Source organism: Chiloscyllium plagiosum, chromosome 37 (genome assembly GCF_004010195.1).
Source record: "Chiloscyllium plagiosum isolate BGI_BamShark_2017 chromosome 37, ASM401019v2, whole genome shotgun sequence".
Lineage (NCBI taxonomy): Eukaryota > Metazoa > Chordata > Chondrichthyes > Orectolobiformes > Hemiscylliidae > Chiloscyllium > Chiloscyllium plagiosum.
This window is the reverse complement of record NC_057746.1, coordinates 32,635,682-32,658,396: the sequence shown is the minus strand read 5'-3', so window position 1 is coordinate 32,658,396 and position 22,715 is coordinate 32,635,682. Positions and strand designations below refer to the sequence as shown.

Below are 22,715 nucleotides of genomic sequence, written 5' to 3'. Positions count from 1 at the left end.
ATTACAGTGTGGAAACAGGCCCTTCGGCCCAACAAGTCCACACCGACCCGCCGAAGCGAAACCCACCCATACCCCTACATTTACCCCTTACCTAACACTACGGGCAATTTAGTATGGCCAATTCACCTGACCTGCACATCTTTGGACTGTGGGAGGAAACCGGAGCACCTGGAGGAAACCCACGCAGACACGGGGAGAATGTGCAAACTCCACACAGTCAGTCGCCTGAGGCGGGAATTGAACCCAGGTCTCAGGCGCTGTGAGGCAGCAGTGCTAACCACTGTGCCACCGTGCCGCCCACTAATAACCATAATTCAGTCATGTTTGCTTTAATGATGGAAAGGGATAGGTATATATCACAGGGCAAGAGTTATAGCTGGGGGAAAGGCAATAGTGATGTGATTAGGCAAGATTTAAGATGCATAGATTGGAAAAGGAAACTGAAGGGGATGGGCACAATTGAAATGTGGAGCTTACTCAAAGACCAGCTACTGCAGATCCTTAATAAGTATGTACCTGTCAGGCAGGGAGGAAGTGGTCGAGTGAGGGGGCTATGGTTTACTAAAGAAGTTGAATCTCTTGTCAAGAAGAAGAAGAAGGCTTATGTTAGGATGAGATGTGATGGCTCAGTTAGGCACTTGCTTCATTGGAACAGCATTTCCTTTATCTATATCATGCAAAATCAGTTTCCTATTTCCCAACTTATTCCCAAAATATCTCCCCATGTGATTGTAATTACTCTTTCGGTCATTTTCATTTTCCTCTGGAAGGTAACTCAATAACTTATTCCAACTTTTGAGAACTTCATTTTTTTTTTCAATTTAGTTTGAAGAATGTCCAATTCAGAATCATCTTGATTTGCTTCTTCAATCCGAGTTATAACCAGTAACACATTCTCCTTTTTCCATCCCTATCATTTGACCACTCTGAGTTATCCTTTCACTTGGCATTCTAATCAAATAATTCATCTCACTCAGTCTCCTTTCAATTTGATAGAGCCCAATAAACCTTATTTTCAAGGATGGCATGATAGCTCAGTGGTTAGACTGCTGCCTTACCGTGGCAGGAATCTGGGTTCCATCCCATGCTTGGGCAACTGACTGTGTGGAGTTTGCACATTCTCCTTATGTCTGTATGGGTCTCCTCCCACAGTCCAAAAATTATGGAGCTAGGTGGATTAGCCATGGGAAATGTAGGGTCAGGGAAGGTTGGGTCTGGGTGGGATGCTCTTTGGAGGGTGTGTAGAAGCAATGGGCAGAATGGCCTGCATCCACACTTTTGGGATTTAATGGTTCACCTACCACAGGTAGTAATCCTAACACTTTATCTCCACTCATGAAACTATGCATTTTTAAACCCTTGTCTGCTTCCTGTTTCATTATGTGCTGTGTTATTTTTGTCTAGTCAACTCCCCTACTCCATTTAATCTCACCCTGACATAAAAGGAGCAGTAGTCCAAAGCTTGTATTTCCAAATAAATCTGTTGGACTATAACCTGGTGTTGTGTGATTTTTAACTTTGTCCAATAACATAATCCTTTAATGCTGACTCATCAATTTTCCATTAATTAATTTAAATGGTTCACTCAATTCATGTCCAAAAACTGGATTTAGTTGATTCAGTAGCTGCATTCCTTCATCCCAATCTTCTGGATACTCTTGACTATAGGTTTTTAAAGTTTGATGCAAACATTCTAATGCTCCCTGTGATTCTGGAAGGCAGCAGTTGACTGAAATTGTTTTAATCCTAAGCTTTCCATAATTTCAGAAAACATAGAACATTCAACAGTACAGTACAGTACAGGCCCTTTGGCCCTCAATGTTGTGCCAACCTTTTATCCTACTCTAAGATCAAACTAACCTACACACCCTTCATTGTACTATTTTCCACATGCCTATCCAAGAGTTGCTTAAATGTCCCTAATATATCAGACTCTACACACACCTACCACTCTCTGTGCAAAGAATCAACCTCTGACATCTTCCATAAACCTGGAGCAGCACATATGGAGGGCCATGACTATGACTACGATACTCACAAGAATGGCAATAAGGGATATCAGTCCCTGCAGCATGGCTGTGCCCCACAGGTCGAGCCATAAGGTTGCCCAGATCCACAAATGCCAGTGGGACTCTCGTCCATGTAGGACTGCAGCAGCCTGTCAGATGTGGTGCGTCAGGTTTGTTATATTTTCACTGGGGTCAGGGATATAGGTACAGCAGTCCACGCTAATGAGGACGCATATGCCCCCTTTTTTGGCTAGCAAGTAGTCCAGGACCATTCTATTTTGTAGGGCGATAATGCGGATTGCGGTAGACTCTACTGCTAGGCAAGTGTTTTAGCCTTGGCATTCGTTATCTCCTCTGGCATGGTGGCCAGCTGATGTGCCTCTATGCCCAGGTATAGGGTTGCATAAGTGGGCACAAATAGGGATACAACCTCATCTACTGCAGTGAGGGCATGTTTGCTGTAGGTGGGAAGCTTCTGGAAGGGAGAGGACAGGGAGTGGTAAATGAATGGTACCACGTACCCAATGAAACAGCTCCCAGTCCATGACAACGGCAACCAGGGCTACGCCTTGTGGCCGCAGACAAAATTTGTGTCATTCTATGTTTTGTAGGTTTGGGTTCCTGTCCAGATGGTATTGAAAGTGGAATTGTGGACAGACTTGATAGGGGCAAGTAAATTTAGGATTCTCCACTCTGCTGTGGACCAGTGTGCTGCGGGGGTCAGGAGCAGTGAGTTAGCACATAGGCTCCAGCCAGTCTCCCATGCAGAAGGCTGGCTTCTTGTCAGGCAGATGGCTCCTATGGGCACTCCCCGTCCAGTGGTGTTAGTGATGGTCAAGGCTGCGGGTTCGTGTGAGAGGTTATAGGTTGGGTAGAACCATCCTGTGAATTTGTCTGGGCGATTCCCTGCAGATTTCCAGTGGGTCTGGGCTCATGAATGGCCGATCTAGTTGGCAGGTTGAGCGTTGTGACCTCAGAAAACCTGTCCGAATGCAGCCACCATTCTGCCATCTCTGCGATGTTAAAAGGGACTGCAACTAGGGGAATGCCACCTGTGGGAATGGACAGGGAGGGATGTGGGCACAGACCCAGCAGTTGGTTTTAGTTCACCCTCTGGGCATATCTGTGGGTCATGTGAAGGAAAGTGTTTGCCCACAGCTCAAGGTGGATTAAGTGCCCCATTTTGTGTGCCCTGTTAGCAATCCGCAGGGATGTGTTGGTCAGGCCAAATGTAATGATCCTGATGGCTGCGGCAAGCAACAGGATGCCTGTGCAGTGTCTGGAGCTGCATCCTGTCCTGCTTAGTCATTCTTCTCCGGAGGTGAAACCCTCTTGCACCAAGTCACATGCGTCCATTCCGGTCTCCCTTGGAGCTTTACAGCTGTCCTGGTCGAGAGCAAGACCAGGTATGGTCCTTTCTACTCAGGGGAGAGAGAATCTTTTGGCAGTGACTGTGTCACTACATAGTGCCCAGGTTTAAATGGGTGAAGTGCTGTGGTGTGGTTAGCACAGCTTTTACCAAATCATGGTTTAAAGTGATCCTTCTACTAAGGGCTTAAATGTAATCTAAGTGAGCCTCCTGTGTTAAGAGCAGCACTGTGTCAGTGGCTAGTGTTTTGGGGGTCTGGTGGCTGTGGGCATGGCCCGTCCCATGAGCACCTCAAAGGGTGTAGCCCGTCCTTTGGTTTACCTGTCCTCTTATTGTGTACAGCACCACTGGCAGAGCATCTGGCCAAGTCCTGAGTGATTTTGGGGAGGGTGGTTTTGAGAGTGTCATTCATTCTTTCCACCATTCCTGATGACTGGGCTGGTAGGGGATGTGGTGTCTCCAGGGTATCCCTAGGTCTTCACTGACCGCAGTAATGAGCTTCGTGGTGAAAGGGCCCCCCTCCCTCTATTTCTATGTTCCCTGAGACCCCAAATCTTGGAAAAACATCCCACAGGAAACACTTTACTCCTGTTCAGGTGTCATCCTTTTTGGTGAGGAATGCATTGACCCATTTTGAAAATATGTCTACAATAACTCAGATGTATTTGTGTTAGAAATAAACTTTAAAAAATTAGCCAAGACCACCAAAACTGGAAGCAAGACAATTTATTTTACAATCTTGCAAGAAAGGGTGAGAAATGCAAAGCAAATGAGTAATGAGCATTGAAACAAGTACACAGTTATATCTTTGAGCTGTGTGAGGTCACCTCTCCCTTCTCCTACATTACCCAATCACCCTAGTTCTCTGCCTAACTTGTGACCTGACTGCCCCTACGTGACTTCTCCTTATCTTGATTAGATTCTACTTCTATCTCCTTGGGCCGTTAGCTGCAACCGTTTTGTACCTATATTAACACTTGCTGTGCTAGTCTTTTCTATTGTTCTGCTTTGCTGCCTGCACAAACTTGTTTTTCCCAGAAGTTTGCTAATCTGATCTTTGCCTGCAGCTGCCCTCTATACTGGTTTGTCAGTGCTAGGCTTAAGCTTATTATCACTACCTTTTTTGCTACATCTGCGAAAACAACACCCTTCCCCATTTCTCACAACTCCCCCATTTCTTTCCTTTTGCATCTTGTTGTTTTTGCAATTTCTGCCCTCTTTGCACCGTAAGGTGCAGAGGTTCACAATCTTATAAACGGTATCACGTTACCCCTTTTGTCTCTCGAATTCTTGGAGCATTCTATGACTTTCCCTCTGTTGCACGTCACCTGTTGATTGTAAAAGCATCTGATGATGTATTTGAGTCCCCTCCCCAAGGGACGTCATCAGTCTGCTCATTATCCACTTGAGGACATTGAACCCTACTACCAGACCCACTAATATCAATAATCCATAGCTGGCTAGATTGACTAACCACTTTTCCCAACCCATCAGTCCCCAGTCACCCCATCCCCATCTTTATCTTTCTGAAGTTCATCCCCAATTTCTCTTATATCTTTTATCTTTTTCCTTATTATCTCTGCCTTTTCTTCCACTGTGGAAGAGGTGTCTGGGATGAAAGCGCAGGATTCTTTACCGATTAAAGCTCAGGTTCCCCTTTTTCGGCCAAGATATAGTCTAAAGCCATTCGATTCTGTAAAGCTGTTAGTCTCATGGCCATCATTTCGGTGGTTATGGCCACTATTTGGAACTCAGTTTCTCTAAATGAGTCAGCGGTATCATTAACCAATTTTTCAAGGGCTGCCGCCAGTTTCTGTATTTCTCTCCCCGCCCTTGCAGTGCCGTAATTTGGGAATAATGTCCATCAGAAACAGACCCATTCAGAGACCTCTCGGATTTTACGGCTTATTCCCTTTTCCTTTTTCAGGGTGTCATGTTTTTCTATCCGGAGTTGGGGGGGGGGTATATAAGCGGGGTAACAGCCGCCACTCCAGCTTTTTTGTTTCTGTGGTAATGTCTGAGTTTTTACTGGATTGTTCCAACATTTACTGCCGGTGCCACTGCCACTCCATACGTACTTTTCGCCCGGCATATAGGGATATGCCTTGGACCCGCATATCCAATAGGTCCCGTTTAATAATGGGGGAATGTTCGTGGCCGTGGCTCGGTTAGTTCGATGCAAGATGATTTTCCTAATTGGAAGGGGGCAGTATCACTCTGATTACAGAATGAAGTGGTGTTTACTATTCCTGTTGGCAGATGAATGCTAACTCCATTAATAGGACCCAGGGTTTTAGGGGCGCGTCGAGGGAACCTCAAAGTTATAGTTATCCCTTTCGGATCTCCACCTTGTATTATTTGAGCCCCAGTCAAATCATTGGGCATGATAAACTTCACTTATGATAAGTGGTATTACCGAGATGGAGATCCCCGATTCGTCATGGTGAGGGATCTCTGCACAGAGATAGGGAAGTAAAATGACTTTTCCAGTCTTCTTGAACCGTCAGTATGACTATCATTACAACACTATACCAATAACCACCCATCTCTTACCTCTGTCCACCTTCCTATCTTTCCCCCTTTTGTCGTCGTCTGGGAGAAGTGAGTCCACGCCACTCTTACAATCAGTAGCAGCAAATTTTAAAATCAATGGCAGCAACTATTAATAGTCTCTTATTAATAGTCTCTTAGTTCCTGAAGAAGGGCTTATGCCCGAAACGTCGATTCTCCTGTTCCCTGCAGCAAATTTTAAAATCAATGGCAGCAACTATTAATAGTCTCTTATTAATAGTCTCTTAGTTCCTGAAGAAGGGCTTATAATCCGAAACGTCGATTCTCCTGTTCCCTGGATGCTGCCTGACCTGCTGCGCTTCTCCAGCAACACATTTCCATCTCTGATCTCCAGCATCTGCAGACCTCATTTTCTCTTCACAGATAATGAAGAGCCAAGTGCCACAGTATAGTTTTTCAAAAATTTATCATTAAACTCGGCTGTGGATACCTCTCCCTTCCCTCCCAGAAATGGCAGCCCAAACATCATTTCATAAGGAGAAAGTCCGATATCACACCTCGGGGCCGTCCGCATGTGTAATAGTGCAATAGGTAAGCATTTAGTCCATGGTAATCGAGTCTCTAGGACTAACTTTGATAATTGCTTCTTTAAGGTTTGATTCATTCTTTCCACCCGTCAAGAGGAGGGTGGGTGCCAAGGAGTATGGAATTCCCATGAAATTTCTAATCCTGGTATTACCCCTTGTAAGGTCTTAGAAGTAAAATGGGTACCTTGGTCTGAATCTATAGTTTCCACTGTTCCATATCGTGGGATGATATGTTCAAGGAGTGTTTTCACTACTCCTTTTGGGGTAGCTGAAGACATTGGAAAAGCTTCCACCCACCCAGTTAAGTGGTCTACTATGACTAATAAGTACTTTTGTTTCCCTACTGGGGGGTAATTCTGTATAGTCGACCTGTATGCTCTGAAAAGGTCTTATCCCGGGATTCCTTCCACCTTTTTGCTCTCCTCGTTACCTTTTTATTAATCTTTTGGCAAATCGGGCATCCTGAGCATACCTGCTTGGCTAATGTGCATATCCCTTTACATCCGTACTTCCATAACACTGTCACACGGAGCTTGAGAGCCCCAATGACTGCCTTGGTGCAGGGTATTTAGAATGTTTCTCAGGACTGATTTACTCAATATTTCCATCCCATCCGGGAGAATCCATCTTCCTTCACTTGTCTTAGTGGCTCCTATCTCCTGGAATTCTTTTTCCTCTTCCTTCATGTACACGGGGTTCACGGAAGGAGACTCCACTAGGGGTGTGAGAACCCGTATATTTGTTACTGTAAGGTTCATAGCTGCCTCTATGGCTGCTTCGTCTGCAAGCCTATTTCCTCTTGCTTCTCGAGTGTTCCCCTTTTGGTGCCCCGGTACATGAACTATTGCTATTTCTCGTGGCAATTCCAAACTTTTCAACACTTATCCTATTAACTCTTCGTGTACTAATTCCTTTCCCCAGCTATCGATTAGTCCACATTCTTGCCATATTTTTCTGAAGATATGCACCACCCCAGAGGCATATTTAGAGTCGGTGTAAATTGTCCCATCCTGATTTTCTAGTGGTTTTAAAGCTTAGTTTAATGCATACAACTCACAAGTTTGGGCCGACCATGTGTTAGGCAACCGGTCAGCCTCAACTGTTTGGTTCTTGTTACCATCCACTACTGCATATCCATTGTGTCTTTTTCCTTGTACCACTCTTGATGACCCGTCTATAAACAATCTGTCCCTATCATGCAAGGGAATATCTTTTAGATCTGGTCTAACCTTAGTCTGATACTCAATGATATCTAAACAGTCATGTTCTAATTCTCGTTTGTCCAGAGGTTCACCCGTTCATAGGAAGGTAGCTGGGTTTAGACAGGTATCTGTTGCTAACACGAGGTCATCTCTCTCCATCAGGATGGCTTCGTATTTCAAGATTCGTGAGTCTGTCAACCATCTCCCTGCCTTTTAGTTTAGCACAGTTCTGACTTGATGGGAGGTACTAACGACTAGCACCCCTCCAAAAGTAAGTTTACGGCTCTCCTCTACCAGTATGGCAGTGGCTGCCACTGCCTGTGTACATTCAGGCCATTCTCTCGAGACAGGATCCAAGATCTTCGACAGGAAGGCTTTGAGCTGCCTCCTTCCCCCTCCCTTCTGGGTTAACTCTCCTAAGGCTGCTCCATCATTTACTGTCACAAAAAGGTGAAATGGTTTCTCGAGGGAAGAAAGGGCCAGCACCGGAGCTTGTATTAAACTACGCTTTAACTCATGTAACCCTTTCTTTTCCTCTTCTGTCCAGCGTAATCTTTCATGTTCAGATTCGGTCAATTTATAATATAACCCCTTCGTTTTCTGGGCGTATGCTTCTATCCATAATTTGCAATAGCCCACTAGCCCCAAGACCTTCCGTAATTCTCGTTTGATGGGCGGGAGGGGTAGTTCTACAATTCCTTTAATTCTCTCGGGGTTAATTCACCTAGTACCCTCACTAACAAGGTGCCCTAATATTTCACTTCTTTCTCTACATATTGCAATTTATTTCTAGATACTCTCAAACCTTGTTGCCCTTGGAAATTTAACAGCCTATTGATGGCCAAGCTCACGTCATCTCTCTTTCGTCCTGACACAAGTAGGACGTCCACATATTGTAACAGTGACGTCCCTTTAGGCATCTCAAGTTGTTCCAGAATCTGTTCCAGTGCTTACCCGAATAGATTAGGTGATTCTCTGAATCCCTGGGGAAGTACCGTCCATCAGAATTATTGCTTTCTACCAGTGTATGGGTTTTCCCACTCAAAGGCAAACATGTCACGGCTTTCTGGAGCCAGAGGGCAGGCCCAGAATGCATCCTTTAAATCTATTACACTAAACCAGCGGTGGTCACATGGTATCTTGCCTGGGGACTACCAGGTATCGTGTTCGAACCAATCGGTTCAATGGTCTGAGATCCTGCACTAATCGATAGGTTCCATCTGGTTTACGGACAGGCAGTATTGGGGTATTAAAGGGTGACATACAGGGTTCTAACAATCCTGTTTTTAAACAAAGAATCTATAACTGGTTGCAGACCTTTACGACCTTCCAGTGATATGGGGTATTGTCTAACCCAAACTGTCTTATTCTCCTGAATCAACGTAATTACCGGAGTAATAGTTAGATGCCCTGTATTACCCGGTCTTGCCCATACATCAGGGCTGATTTGTTTTTCGTCGCTAGGTGTTAACATGGCCATCTTTACGGTCACTGCACTATTTTCCACCCCAATTTTTAAGCCTAACAAGATAATCAAATCCCTACCTAATAGATTACTTCCAATGTCGGGAATATACAATAATTGTCCTGTCACTTCCTCATTATTTACTCTAATTAGCGTTGGCTCAAAAATAGGCACCAAGAATTCTTCACCTTTTACTCCAGAAACTCTGAGATTCTTATTGGTCAATTTAACAGCGGTAGGTCTAAAACTTAGGGATGACCATGTTCACCAAAAACACTGCCTCCTCCCCTTCAGGTCCCACCTTTAGATTTATCAAGGGTTCCCGGTGGGTTTCAGGAGGAAGGAACCCCTGACACCCCTATTCCTCATCAAATGTCATTAGGGAAACAGTTTCCCTTTCCCGCGTTAGTCCAGGGCATTCTCATTTAAAATGCCCCACTTTTCCACAATGGTAACATCCGCCTCTTGCCTCCTTCCCCAGATGTCCGACCTTTGTCTTTCGTGTCCTCCTCTATCCTTATCCTTTCTATTATCTCCCGATCCTAATCTCCTCTTTGTTATTTCATCTACCGTCGCCACCATCATTTTAGCTTTCTGCTTCTGCTTCTCGTCCTCTCTCTTCACATACACTTCCTGTGCCTCACATAACTCTTCCATCTGTTTTTCACTCCATCCATCTATTTCCTGCAATTTCTTTTGAATGTCCGGCCATGACTTTGTCACAAACTGGACCTTCAAAAGTCCTTGCGCCACCGGGTCATCAGGATTCATTCCCGAATATTTCCTTGTGGCTTCTTTGAGCCTTTGAAGAAACGCTGAATGGGTCTCGTCTTTCTCCTGCCTTACTTCAAAAGCCTTAACAAAGTTTTGTGATCTTGGCGCTGCTTCCTTAATTCCCAAGATCACCATTTCCCAAAAGTCTCTCATGCTTCCCCTATCATGTGCTTTCATGCCCTCCCATCGGGGATCTGTATTAGGGAATTTTGTTCAGCCAGAGTTACTTCTTCACCCGGAGGGTATCTCTTTTCCCATTCCCTCAGAGCCGCCCTTCTGACCATACCCCTTTCTTCTCCTGAGAATAACGTCCCCAATATTGCCATCATTTCCCCCCAGGTATACCAATTTGGCCCCAAAATCTGGTATAATTGCTCCCCCAATCCCACGGGATCCTCAATTAGATTTTTCATTTCCTTTTTAAAGGCTCTGACCTCCCCACTGGTCAGCGGCGCATTAACATATCCAATTTCGCCGTTTCCAATGGAGACCTCTCTGAAAGCATATACCTGTGTTGCCCCACCTTGTTCCCTTTCTTCTTTCCTTACTGCTGATCGTGTCTTAACCTGACTCACAGTGGAGTCCTCTTCTGGGCCTTTTTCAGATTCCTCTTCCGGGGTTTCCTCTGCTGGGGGTGCAGAGGGCTGGGGCGACGGTCGACTGTCGCTGGGGGATGGCGGTCCATCATTTCTATTGTAATAAGGGGGAGGTAAATTTGACAAAGGGTCCCAACTGGGAGTTTTGGGTTTTTCATCCTTTTCCTCCGTTTCTTTCTTTTTTAAGACAAACATATTTTGGCTCCCTATCCAACAGACTACATAATCAGCCTCTTGTCGGCTTTGTTTCTCTTTGCTATTAACATATATATTTAAGTCTTGGCACAGCCAATCTTCATCGGACCCATATTTGGGCCAAAAGATATCAGATTTCTTAATACTTTCTTGTGTCCAGACAAAACAACAATACCTTATCATTATAACTTTATCTTTCCCCCGCGTCCGAGAGTTGTGTTCCCAATTTCCCAACATTTTCCCCAAGGGACTGTCGGACGGAATTTCTTCAAGTTTAACATTATCTGTAGATCGATCTTTATAGAGACAACTTCCCTTGCCTCCCATTTTTAAAAAAATTTAATTGATCTTTGGGGTCGGGTGTCACCTTCTTCCACATCCACTTCAGGTTCCTGACCTTCGTGGGGCATTTACCTTCTTAACAACCGGTCTAATGCTGGCTGCTAAAATCAGGTTGACATCCTTTCCCATCAAATCAATGTGGCCAATCATATGTTATTTTTAGACATCGTCAATTCCCCAGTACTTCTCCTACGTTCCTGACCACCAAGGCAATACTTAAAGGTCCTTTTCTTACCTTGGTCTGTGCACAGAGTTACCTGGTCGAGTTAATTCGGCCGTTACCCACGCGGCAATTCCTGCAACAGCTACTGTTGCAAATCCCCGGTAGCCCAGATATATCTCGAGAGACCTTTCCTTACCCGGGTCTTGTGCACAAGAGTTACCCAACTGAACCCGCCACGTCTTCCCGTCTTGTTTCCAGGGTCTGTCCGTCTAGATCACGCTCGCCCAAAGCCGCCACAGCAACAAGGGGAAACTAGAGATCGCCGAAATCAGCAAGGTGCACCTTCTCTGTTTCTCCAAGAATGCCGAGTGACCGGAGCTTGGGATCCCGGACGGGCCCCCAAATCTGTTAGAAACAAACTTAACAAAATTAGCCAAGACCACCAAAACTGGAAGCAAGACAATTTATTTTACACTCTTGCAAGAAAGGGCGTCAAATGCTAAAGCAAATGAGCAATGAGCATTGAAACAAGTATACAGTTATATCTTTGAGCTGCATGAGGTCACCTCTCCCGACTCCTACATTACACAATCACCCTAGTTCTCTGCCTAACTTGTGACCTGACTGCCCCTACGTGACTTCTCCTTATCTTGATTAGATTCTACTTCTATCTCCTTGGGCCGTTAGCTGCAACCGTTTTGTACCTATATTAACACTTGCTGTGCTAGTGTTTTCTATTGTTCTGCTTTGCTGCCTGCACAAACTTGTTTTTCCCAGAAGTTTGCTAATCTGATCTTTGCCTGCAGCTGCCCTCTATACTTGTTTGTCAGCACTAGGCTTAAGCTTATTATCACTACCCTTTTTGCTACATCTCCGAAAACAACACCCTTCCCCATTTCTCACATTTGTATCCCTGTTTCTGAGGCATGTGGACAAAAAAAAATCAATCTGGAGGTGGGTGAATGGCCCCTTGGGACTGGTAAGTTGTCATACTTGGCCACAGGCTCCCCTGTAATGTTCTGTAGACAGGTGAGGCACTGTGACAGCAGGGCTTGGACAGCTGCAGGGAATCCCGGTGTGTACCAGGAACGGCTGACAGCATACATCATGCCTCTCTTGCCTCGGTGTCCGATTCCATGTGCTGCCAGGGCCAGTAAGTGTAGGTGGGCTTTCAGGCAGATGATGCGGTCACCAGGGTGGATAAGAACCTGTCGGGAGGGTGACTGTATGGCCCCAGCAACCTTCTCTTCTGGTGGGGCAGCTTGCTGAGCTGCTCAGACTGCATTGAGAAGGTCAGGAGACTCTGGAGGTTTTGCCACCTTGAGGGTCTGCAGGACATAGGTAGCTGCATGTAGTGCAGCATCCTGGGTGGCTGCATTAGCTGAGGCATTTCCTTGGATTACGGAATCAGTAGCAGAGGTGTGGGTGGCACATTTTATAATTGCTAGAGTGGAGGGTAGAAGGACTGCTTCTAAGAGGTTGGCGATGAGTACAACATGTTGGAGTGGTCTCCCTGCTGAGATGATGAACCCCTTCTGATTCCTTAATGTGCCAAAGTCATGAACAACTCCAAAGGCATATCTGGAGTCTGTGTAGATGTTGGCCGTACTACCCTTTGCCAGGATGCAGGCTCTCGTGAGAGCAAAGAGCTCTGCAGCCTGTGCGGACATCCTGTCTGGTAATGATTTGAGGGTGGTGAAGGGGTGCAGATGGCATATCCTGTTAATGTGCTTTGGTCTGATGGCCGAAAGGAAGAGCTGTCTGTGAGAAGAATCAGGTCAGGGTTTTCTCGTGGTGTCTCGGACGTGGGGTAATGACCTGCTGAACCAGGTCTAAACAGTCATGGTTGTCTGCAACATCATGCTAGGTGAGCGGGAGTAGGATGGTGAGGTTCAAGGCTGGGGCGTGCTGTAGGGAAAGGTTTGCCTTAGATAGCAAAGCGACCTTGTAGTCAGTTCTCAGAGTTGCAGTAAGATGTTGGATTGCTGCTACATTAAGCAGCAGGGTGACTGAAAGTGGGACCAAAACAGTACATGGGCGATCTAGCACAATGGGGGTGGCCTTTTCTACTGTGACTGTTGCCACTGTGCACACACATGCCAGCATTCCCCTCACAGCAGGTGGTAAATGTACAGAATAAAAGGCAACAGTGATGGAGATCCCCATGGAGCTGCGTTTATATTCCATATGTGAACCCTTCTGATTCAGTTACATAAACATAGAAGGCTGTGGGTAATCTGGGCCTCCCAGAGCAGGAGCGGAGATTAGTTGTTGCTTCAGTTCAGTGAATGCCTGTTCCATGTCGGGTGTCTACTTTGACTGGCTGTTTCGGGGAAGCTGCCTCCCACAGGGGTGCATCAGTGGTAGTGATCAGGGATCCAGTGCCTGCAGTAATTTACCATCCCCAGAAAAACTTGCAGCTGCGTCCTTGAGGTAGCTGAGGAAAGTTGAGTGATTGCAGCCACCCACTCCTTGGACAGTGTTCTGAGTCCATGTGAAAGGTCGTATCCCAGGTAGTGGAGTTTTGCTGACAGAGCTGCATTTTCTTGACAGACACCCTATGCCCATCCTGTGCCAGACAGTGGAGCAAGGCCATCATATCCAGCATGTATGGAACAGCGGAGGGGGAAGAACTGGAGGAGGGTGCTGTGCCGTGACAGGTAGAGGGTGGACAGGATGCAGTGTACTGCAGCGGCATAAACTATTGGGCTCTCCATATACCCTTGGGGAAGCCGGGTCCATGTATATTGGCAGCCACAGTATGCAAAAGCAAAACGTTATTGGTTCTCGGGACAATTCAATCAGGAAGAAGGCTGAACATAGGTCGATTACAGAGAAGCAGATGCAGGAATACTGGTCAGGATAGCATTTGTGTCCGGGACTACGGGGGACCAGGGAATACCAACGGCTTTGACAGCCTTAAGATCTTGCACAAAGCGCAATTTTCCGGGTCTCCCGTGCTTGGGGATAGGTAAGATGCACCTTTTACATGGGCTGGCTGTGGACACTAGGATTCCTTGTTGCAGAAGTGAGTCAATAACTGGTTTGATCTCCTCTACTGCTCCGGGTGATAACGGGTATTGTCATATTGACGGTAGGACGGCTCTCTGCCGGTGTGTAATTGTACGGGGTGGAGCGGACAATACCTGGCCTGCATGGTTCAAGTGCTGAGCCCACAGTGAGTATGGGAGATCAGCTCATGAGAGGGAGTTCTTGTAGGAGGGGCCAGTGCTGGGGCTCCGTTTTGTAAAAGTAACTTGTAGTAACGTGGGAGCGCAGCACACACAGAACTCATCATGTCCAATCTGTGTAATCTCCACTAAGGGATGATTCGGAGATGTCGGTGTTGGACTGGAGTGTAGAAAGTTAAAAACCCCACAACACCAGGTTATAGTCCAACAGGTTTAATTGGAAGCACACGAGCTTTCGGAGCGACCTGATGAATCACCTGGTGTGTGATTTTTAACTTTGTACACTAAGGGAGTGTGTCTTGCCCAAGGGGTATGAAATGTAGTGGTGATTGTGCAAGCTGTGCTATCATGTGCTAGATCTTTTGGGAGTCAGGGGTTCTTAATAATAAGGAAAATGTGCGGACCCGCTGTTGGGTCTTTGCAGGCCAGCGCAGCCTGCTCTGCGCCGAGTTACACTTCTACTGCGGTCCGACAAAGTATCTGCCAGTGATCGTTAGTGGGGAGGTGAGCTCGAGATGGGAGTCTGTGAGATGTTGATGCTGGTTCCGGGCTGGAAGCTGCACAGTGAAATTGACAGACAAAGCGGCCTGTCAATGTCACCCACCCAGGGAGGAGAACGTGGACGATGCAGGGGTAGTTGATAGCCGGGAAAGGAGAGGGTCAAGAAGGGTGTGGGTAGCTTCTGGCGGGCACAACTTGGTATAGCAGAAGTGTGCCTGGTCTGGCTGGTTGCCTGCAACATAGAATACTGTGCTCCCGGGATCACGAGCATGAGTCTTTAGGGGGAGCAGTGGATGTTGACAATTACCTTGCACAGCATCTAGTGACCCAGGAGAGTTCCTGGTCAGGAGGCAGAGATGATGGCGGCGTCTGGGACTGTGGCGGGTCCTATGCTGAACTGCATGGGATGGGAGAGTGGTTCCACCATGGGTGTTCCTGAAGGCCCCACAGTTTGGACAGTTTTCAAGCTTGGGCTAAATTCCACTGAGGGAAGTGCAGACGAATGAGTGGCCCAGGAGTCCATCAGGAAAGAAATTAGCCATCCCCCAACCTCAACATAGAACATAGTAAAGTACAGCACAGAACAGGCCCTTTTGGCCCACGATGTTGTGCCGATTTAATCCTAATGTAAAGTATAGTAACTTAACCTACGTACCCCTCAACTTACTGCTATCCATGTGCATGTCCAGCAATTGCTTAAATGTCCCCAATGACTCTGCTTTCACCACCACAGCTGACAAGGCATTCCATGCATTCACAACTCTCTACACAGAGAGCCTATCTCTGACGTCTCCTTTATACCTTCCTCCTAATATCTTCAAACTATGACTTCTCGTACCAGTCAATCCTGCCTTAGGGAAATGTCTCTGGCTATTGATTTTATCTATTCATCATTATTTTGTACACCTCGATCAGATCTCCTCTCTTCCTCCTTTTCTCCAGAGAGAAAAGTCTGAGTTTTTTCAATCTTTCTTCATAAGGCAAGCCCTCCAGTCCAGGCAGCATCCTGGTAAACCTTCTTTGCACCTCTCCAAAGCCTCTGTATCTTTCCTATAGTAGGGCGACCAGAACTGGACACAATATTCCAAGTGTGGTCTCATCAGGAACTTATAGAGCTGCAGCAAAACCTCGCAGCTTTTAAACTCAATACCCCTGTTAATGAAAGCCAAAATACCATATGCTTTAACAACCCTATCCACTTGGGTGGCAACTTTGAGGGATCTATGTACTTGCACACCCAGATCCCCCTGTTCCTCCACACTGACAAAAATCCTGTCTTTAATCCTATATTCAGCATTCAAGTTCGACATTCCAAAATTCATCACTTCAGATTTATCCAGGTTGAACTCCATCTGCCATTTCTCAACCCAGCTCTGCATCCTGTCTATGTCGCATTGTAGCCTGCAGTAGCCCTCTATACTATTGACAACACCTCCAACCTTAGTGTCATCTGCAAATTTACTAACTTCAACCTCCTCATCCAAGTCAGTTATACAAAGAGCAAGAACAGAGCCCTGCGGGACCCCGCTTAACATTGACCTCCAGGCAGAATACTTCTCATCTACAACCACTCTCTGCCTTCTGTCAGCCAGCCAATTCTGAATCTGTCAGCCAGCCAATTCTGAATCCAGATAGCCAAATCTCCCTGTATCCCATACTTCCTGATTTTATCAAGAGCCTACCATGGGAACCCTATCAAATGCCTTGCTGAAGTCCATATACACCACATCCACTGCTCGACCGTTGACCTGTCTTGACACCTCCTCAAAGAACTCAATAAGATTTGTGAGGTATGACCTGCCCCTCACAAAGCCATGCTGACTGCCTTTAATCACACTATGCTTTGCCAAATAGTCATAAATCCTATCCCTCAGAATTCTTTCCAAAACTTTGCTGACCACAGACGTAAGACTAACTGGTCTGTAATTGCCAGGGATTTCTCTATTACCCTTCTTGAAAAGAGGAACAACATTTGCCTCCTTCCAATCTTCCGGTATGACTCCTGAGGAGAGTGAGGAGGCAAATATCCTCGCCAGCGGCTTAGCAACCTCCTTTCTCGCTTCCCAGAGTGGTCGCGGATAAATCTGGTCTGGCCCTGAGGACTTATCAATCTTAATATTTTCCAAAATTTCTAGCACATCATCTTCATCGATCTTGATCTGGTCAAGACTGTATCCCAGCTCCTCTAAGTTGGGATTTACAAAAAGTTCCTTGGTGAAACCAAAGCAAAAAGCTCATTTATGGCTTTCCCTATCTGCTCAGACTCCATGCACAAGTTCCCTCCACTATCCCTGATCAGCTCTACCTTCTGGATTGATGAAGGGCTTTTCCCCGAAACGTCGATTTCGAAGCTCCTTGGATGCTGCCTGAACTGCTGTACTCTTCCAGCACCACTTATCCAGAATCTGGTTTCCAGCATCTGCAGTCATTGTTTTTACCTCAGCTCTACCTTCTTCCTGATCATTCTCTTATTCCTCATGAGTAAAATGCCTTTGGGTTCTCCCCAGTCCTTCTTGCCAAGCCTTTTTCATGCCCCCTCCTGGCTCCCCTCAGTCCAATTCTGAGCTCCTTTCTAGCAAGCCTGTAATCCTGTAACGCTGTGCTAGATCCTTGCTTCCTCCACCTTCCGTAAGCTGCCTTCCTCCTTTTGAAGAGAAGTTCCTCTGTTCTCGTCATCCAAGGTTCCTTAATCTTACCCCTTCTTACCTGTCTCAGAGGTACAAATTTGTGCATCACTCGCAACAACTGCTCCTTAAATAGTCTCCACATGTCTGCTTAGCCCTTTCTGTGGAACAATTTCTCCCAATCTGTACTTCCCAACTCCTGTCTAATAGCATCATAATTTCCTTTTCCCTAATTAAATATCTTCCCTCGGAAACTGCGCCTTTCACTCTCCAAGGCTACGCTAAGTGGGAGGCAATCGTGATCATTTTCACCAAAGTGCTCTCCCACCGCGAGATCTGACACCTGTCCTGGTTCGTTGCAGAGCACCAAATCCAAAATGGCCTCTCCCCTCATCGGTCTGTCTACATACTGAGTAAGGAAACCCTCCTGAACACACCTGACAAAAACAGATCCATCCAAACTATCTGCACTTAGGAGGTTCCAGTCAATATTGGGAAAGTTGAAATCCCCCACAACAGCAACATCACCCATAACAACATCCATCATGGGATTTTTGGACAGGGAGTGGGATAAGCATATTGAAACAGCCTGCACAGGTTCCCTCCTGCAGCACCCCTTGTTGGGTTCCTGGTTATGGGAAAAGGGGTTTTGTCATTGTCTATGGCCTTTTAGATTAGATTACTTACAGTGTGGAAACAGGCCCTTCGGCCCAACAAGTCCACACCGCCCCGCCGAAGCGTAACCCACCCATACCCCCTACATTTATCCTTTACCTAACACTACGGGCAATTTAGCATGGCCAATTCACCTGATCTGCACATCTTTGGACTGTGGGAGGAAACCGGAGCACCCGGAGGAAACCCACGCAGACATGGGGAGAACGTGCAAACTCCAAAGTTTTAAGGTTGCTATTGGGGGCCAGTGGTCTGTTGAAGTGCCTGGGTGGGCTGGGGAGGTGTGGGGGGCATCTGGGCAACCCTGTCTAGCTCCTGACCTACACTCCCTAGTCCAATCTCCCGCTCTCCCACAATTCCAGCATTGCCCTCTCAGGCATCCCCTGGGCCATTGTTATGGTGGCCTGATATTGTGTGTCCAGTAGTCAGATTGGGCAATCTGAAGGCACACCCCTTTCTGGCTGGGAATGGGCAACATCTGATTTCTGTACAGGTTGTTCAACGTTGTTAATGTGTCTCCCCATTTCGTTGTTTACCAGGTCAAGTTGTGTGATTTATATATTCAGGCATAGGTCAGCAACAAGCGGTTTACAAGGGTCTGTACTGTAAGTTATTGATTTTCTAACAACAGGATGTCTGCTGAACAATCCAGACTTCCTTAAAATGGGCTATTAAATTTGGTAGGAACTCATCTGCTTTTTGCAGACACAAGGTTATTGCACCAAAATCAGCATGCTGCCTGGCACTGGTTTGTATGGCTTCTTTCACAGCGTTGTTCAGCCAGCGCTCCTGGTCCGGAGAGGAGTCTCGGGGTCGGGTAGGGAATTCTATGGCGGAACGAACAGTTCATCAGTGAGATCTGTATACTAGTTGCAGCAGGGTCTGTATATCTGGGGAAGGCAATTAAAGAAGGCTGAAATTTGCATTAGCCAATTATGGAATGGCATTGACCTTTTTAAGGGGTCTGGGGCGTCCTGCAGCATGGTCCAGACCTCTGCATGAGTCCAGGGCTTGTCCATCGGAGTGGAACCGATCATGATACGAGCGAGTTGATGGTCTGTGCCCTGTTGGTAGCAGTGACAGCTGGTGCAAGTATGATGTTTTTGGTGATGTCTGGCAGCTGTGTTAAATCTTTGCTCCCATGTCCTGCTGCGAGCCCTCCTGGGGGTGGGTGGTGACGAATTCAGCCACCTCCTCTAGCAGCAGATCTGATTCTGGAGGTGGGAGGGGCAGCCTGGGGTACTGCAGGGAATAGGGGGGCACGGCCGTAACTGGGAGTTGTGGGGGTGGGGTCTGTTTTAGGGGAGCTTTTGGCGGCGATCTTTCACTTTAGGGGCTGCTGCCTCTTTACAATTTCCCTGAATTTTCCCAGACACTGCAGCATGCAGTCAGTGTCCCAGGAGGGGTCTCCATTCCCTCCCGCAATAGCCGTGGTCTAGTAGTCAATTTTTTCTCAAATTTGAAGGACCCACCCCCCATATGGCCAATTTCCGTGGGACCAGGTGTACAGGTTCCCAGTGATGGGGATGACATATCGGTTGTCTCCTGTTTGAGCACTGAGTCTGCCGGGGACCCAGGTGTTACAAGAAGATCTCCTACTTTTGTCTTGAAGGTAACGTATTTACCGTACCTCTTAATCGTCTTTGTGTCCATGGTTGACGGCTGTGACCTGTTGTCCTCCTGCAGCTCGGGCATTGACGTGACCGCGGGTGGCACTCCCCGGCAGAGGGTGGAGTTTCGTGCTCCCATGCTGCAAAATGGTTTTCAAGAATTCAGCGAATGCACCTGCCTCCAGACAGCCCAGCAGTCAGTCACCTCTCGTTAAATAAGCAATTGAGCGCAGGACAAATTAATTACTGACTGCACAGTTAACAACCTCTTGACTCGGGTACTGGGGTGGGCTGTCCTAGAGGTGGTCGAAAGGTGTGTCAGGGTGGACTGAGAACTGGAAGGGGCATGGGGTGGACTGAGAACCGGAAGGTGGGTAGGGGCGGGCTGCCTTAGAGTGGTCGGAAGGTGGGAGGGGCGGGGGCTTGCTGGGTCCGTATTGTCTGCACTTTTGTATGTAACAGTATTGTCTAATGTACAAATGTCATTGTCACTGTCTTGTCATATGTGGAACTGGGATTTGAGGTTTGTCCTCATCTCCCTGTAAAATGGTTGAATGGTAAGGTTTGGGGCCTAGCTTTGCTGCTCCTCTCCCTTGTAAAATTGCTGTCTCCTGTGTACAGCTGTAAATGTTTTTTGTAAACTGTTTGTAATTTGTTTAATAATAAAAAAACAACAACCTCTTGGCTGATCACACAGCATTGCCTTTTGTGTACGGCACTGCTTGTCACTGGCCACTCAGGTGTTTCCTTTCATCCTGGTGGTGGAAATTGAATAAAGATTCGTAGACCTTGTGTCTCTCACTGTGTCTCATACCTGCACACACACAACATGGATGCTGGGGAAAAAATAAGCACTACTGCAGTTAGGCGGTAGTGTGGGGGTAAAATAATAAAAAAAGAAGAAAAAAGAAAAGCAGAGATGAGAGAAAAAAAGAAAAAACACAACCTCTTGGCTGGCGGGTTAACATAGTCTACAAGCACAAGGCAGAGGAATACTCGTAAAATCACGCAGGCATGCAATGGCAGACCACAGACAAAGACTTACAAACTGCAAAACAAACCACAAGACAAACAAACAGACCAGCAGCTGCTACCTTTGTCAATTTCCCCGTTCTTAAGATCTTTTAAGCGAGAATTTAATTGCTGCTGCCTGTCCCGAAATCCGCCTTGTAGAATGGTCACCTGAAGGTCCAAGGTTGAATGTCCTGGACCACTGAAGTGTTCCCCAACTGAGAAGGAACACTCCTGCCTGTTGATTGTTGTGCGGTGCTCATTCATCCGTTGCCATAGCCTTTGCTCGGTTTCCCCAATGTACCATGCCTCCGGGCATCCCTGCCTGCAGCGTATAAGATAGACAACGTTGGCTGAGTCACATGAGTACCTGCCTTGTACATGGTGGGAGGTGTCCCCACGTGTAATGGTGGTATCCATGTCCACACTCTGACACATCTTGCAGCACCTACCGTGACAGAGTTGTATGGAATTGTCCTGAGAGCCGGGCAGCTTGCTATGAACAATGATCTGTTTGAGGTTTGGTGGTTGTTTAAAGGCAAGCAATGGAGGTGTGGGGAAGGTCTTGGCGAGGTGCTCATCCTCATTGATAATGTGTTGCAGGTGACGAAGAATATGGCGTATTTTTCAGCTCCTGGGAAGTACTGAACAACGGAGGTTACCCTGTTGATTGCAGCACGTGTCTGATCCTGAGGAGGTCATTACGGTTCCTTGCTGTTGCACGTCGGAACTGACGGTCGATGAGTTGAGCATCATAGCCCGTTCTTATGAGGACATCCCTGAGTACTTCCAGGTGCCCATTCCTCCTCATCTAAGCAGATCCAGTGTACGCGTAGGGCTTGTCCATAGGGGATGGCTGTTTTAATATGTTTTGGGTGGAAGCTGGAGAAGTGTAGCATTGTGAGGTTGTCTGTGGGTGTGTGGTAGAGTGTGGTGCTGAGGTGTCCATCCTTGATGGAGATGCACGTGTCCAAGAATAGTCACGTGCATCAAGGTAGTCAAGAGTAGTCCATGGTGAGTTTAATGGTGGGGTGAAACTTGTTGATCTCACTATGTAGTTTTATCAGTGATTCCTCGCCATGGGTCCAGAGGAAGAAAATGTCGTCAATGCACCTGGTGTATAATGTTGGTTGAAGATCCTGCATAAAGAAGTCTTGTTTAAACCTGTGCATGAAGATGTTGGCATATTGGTGTGCAAATTTGGTCCCCATGGCTGTTCCATGTGTCTGGATGAAGAACTGGTTGTCAAAGGTGAAGACGTTGTGATTGAGGATAAGGCGGATGAGTTGTAGGATGGTGTTTGGAGATTGGCAGTTGTTGGTGTTGAGTACTGAGGCTGTTGCCGCGATGCCATCATTGTAGGGGATGCTGGTGTAGTGTGCTGAAACATCCATTGTGACGAGGAATGTTCCCGGTTCGACTGGTCCATGGGTGCTGTGTTTCTGTAAGAAATCCGTAGTGTTGCGACAGAAGCTGGGGATCCCCCGTACAATAGGTTTCAAGATGCCTTCAACATAGCCGGAGAGATTCTCACACAGGGTCCCATTGCCCCATACGATGGGACGTCCTGCTGTGTTGGCTTTGTGTACCTTCAGAGGCAGTAGAAGTCGCCTACAGGAGAAGTACGTGGGATGAGGGCACATAGGGAACTCTGAAGGACTGAATCCAAAGTCCTGATCAATGTATTTAATTCACGGGTGTGTTCTTTGGTTGGATCAGCTGGTAGTTGTCTATTGTGTTCCTGGTTGTTCCATTATTGGTACACTTCCTTGCAGTATGTGTAAATGTGCAAATATGTGTAAATGTTCCTTCTCCTGGCATTCGGGTGTGTCCATTGTGTTCCTCCTGTGAGCGAAGTCTTCTGGAGTCTCTCATTCTGCCTCTTTGTTT

General features: G+C 46.8%; 2 protein-coding genes across 2 annotated transcripts in view; one reads left to right on the top strand and one right to left on the bottom strand.

Annotated features, from left to right (window-relative positions):
- Positions 1-14,583, top strand: part of LOC122541480 (hepatocyte cell adhesion molecule-like) — a 170,714-nt gene extending 156,131 nt beyond the window's left edge. Inside the window, exon 10 of the mRNA XM_043678279.1 lies at positions 13,767-14,583. The gene's annotated coding sequence lies outside the window, so the exon portion shown is untranslated. The remainder of the gene's footprint in view (positions 1-13,766) is intronic.
- On the bottom strand, positions 6,140-21,010 carry LOC122541481. Its single transcript, XM_043678283.1, has 3 exons — positions 20,909-21,010; positions 19,835-19,954; positions 6,140-11,618 (listed from the first exon to the last, which is right to left on the bottom strand). Exon 3 carries the CDS (start codon positions 11,033-11,035, stop codon positions 10,091-10,093), a length of 945 nt encoding a protein of 314 aa, XP_043534218.1. The 5' UTR covers positions 11,036-11,618; positions 19,835-19,954; positions 20,909-21,010; the 3' UTR covers positions 6,140-10,090.
- Positions 21,011-22,715: the final 1,705 nt, after the last annotated feature.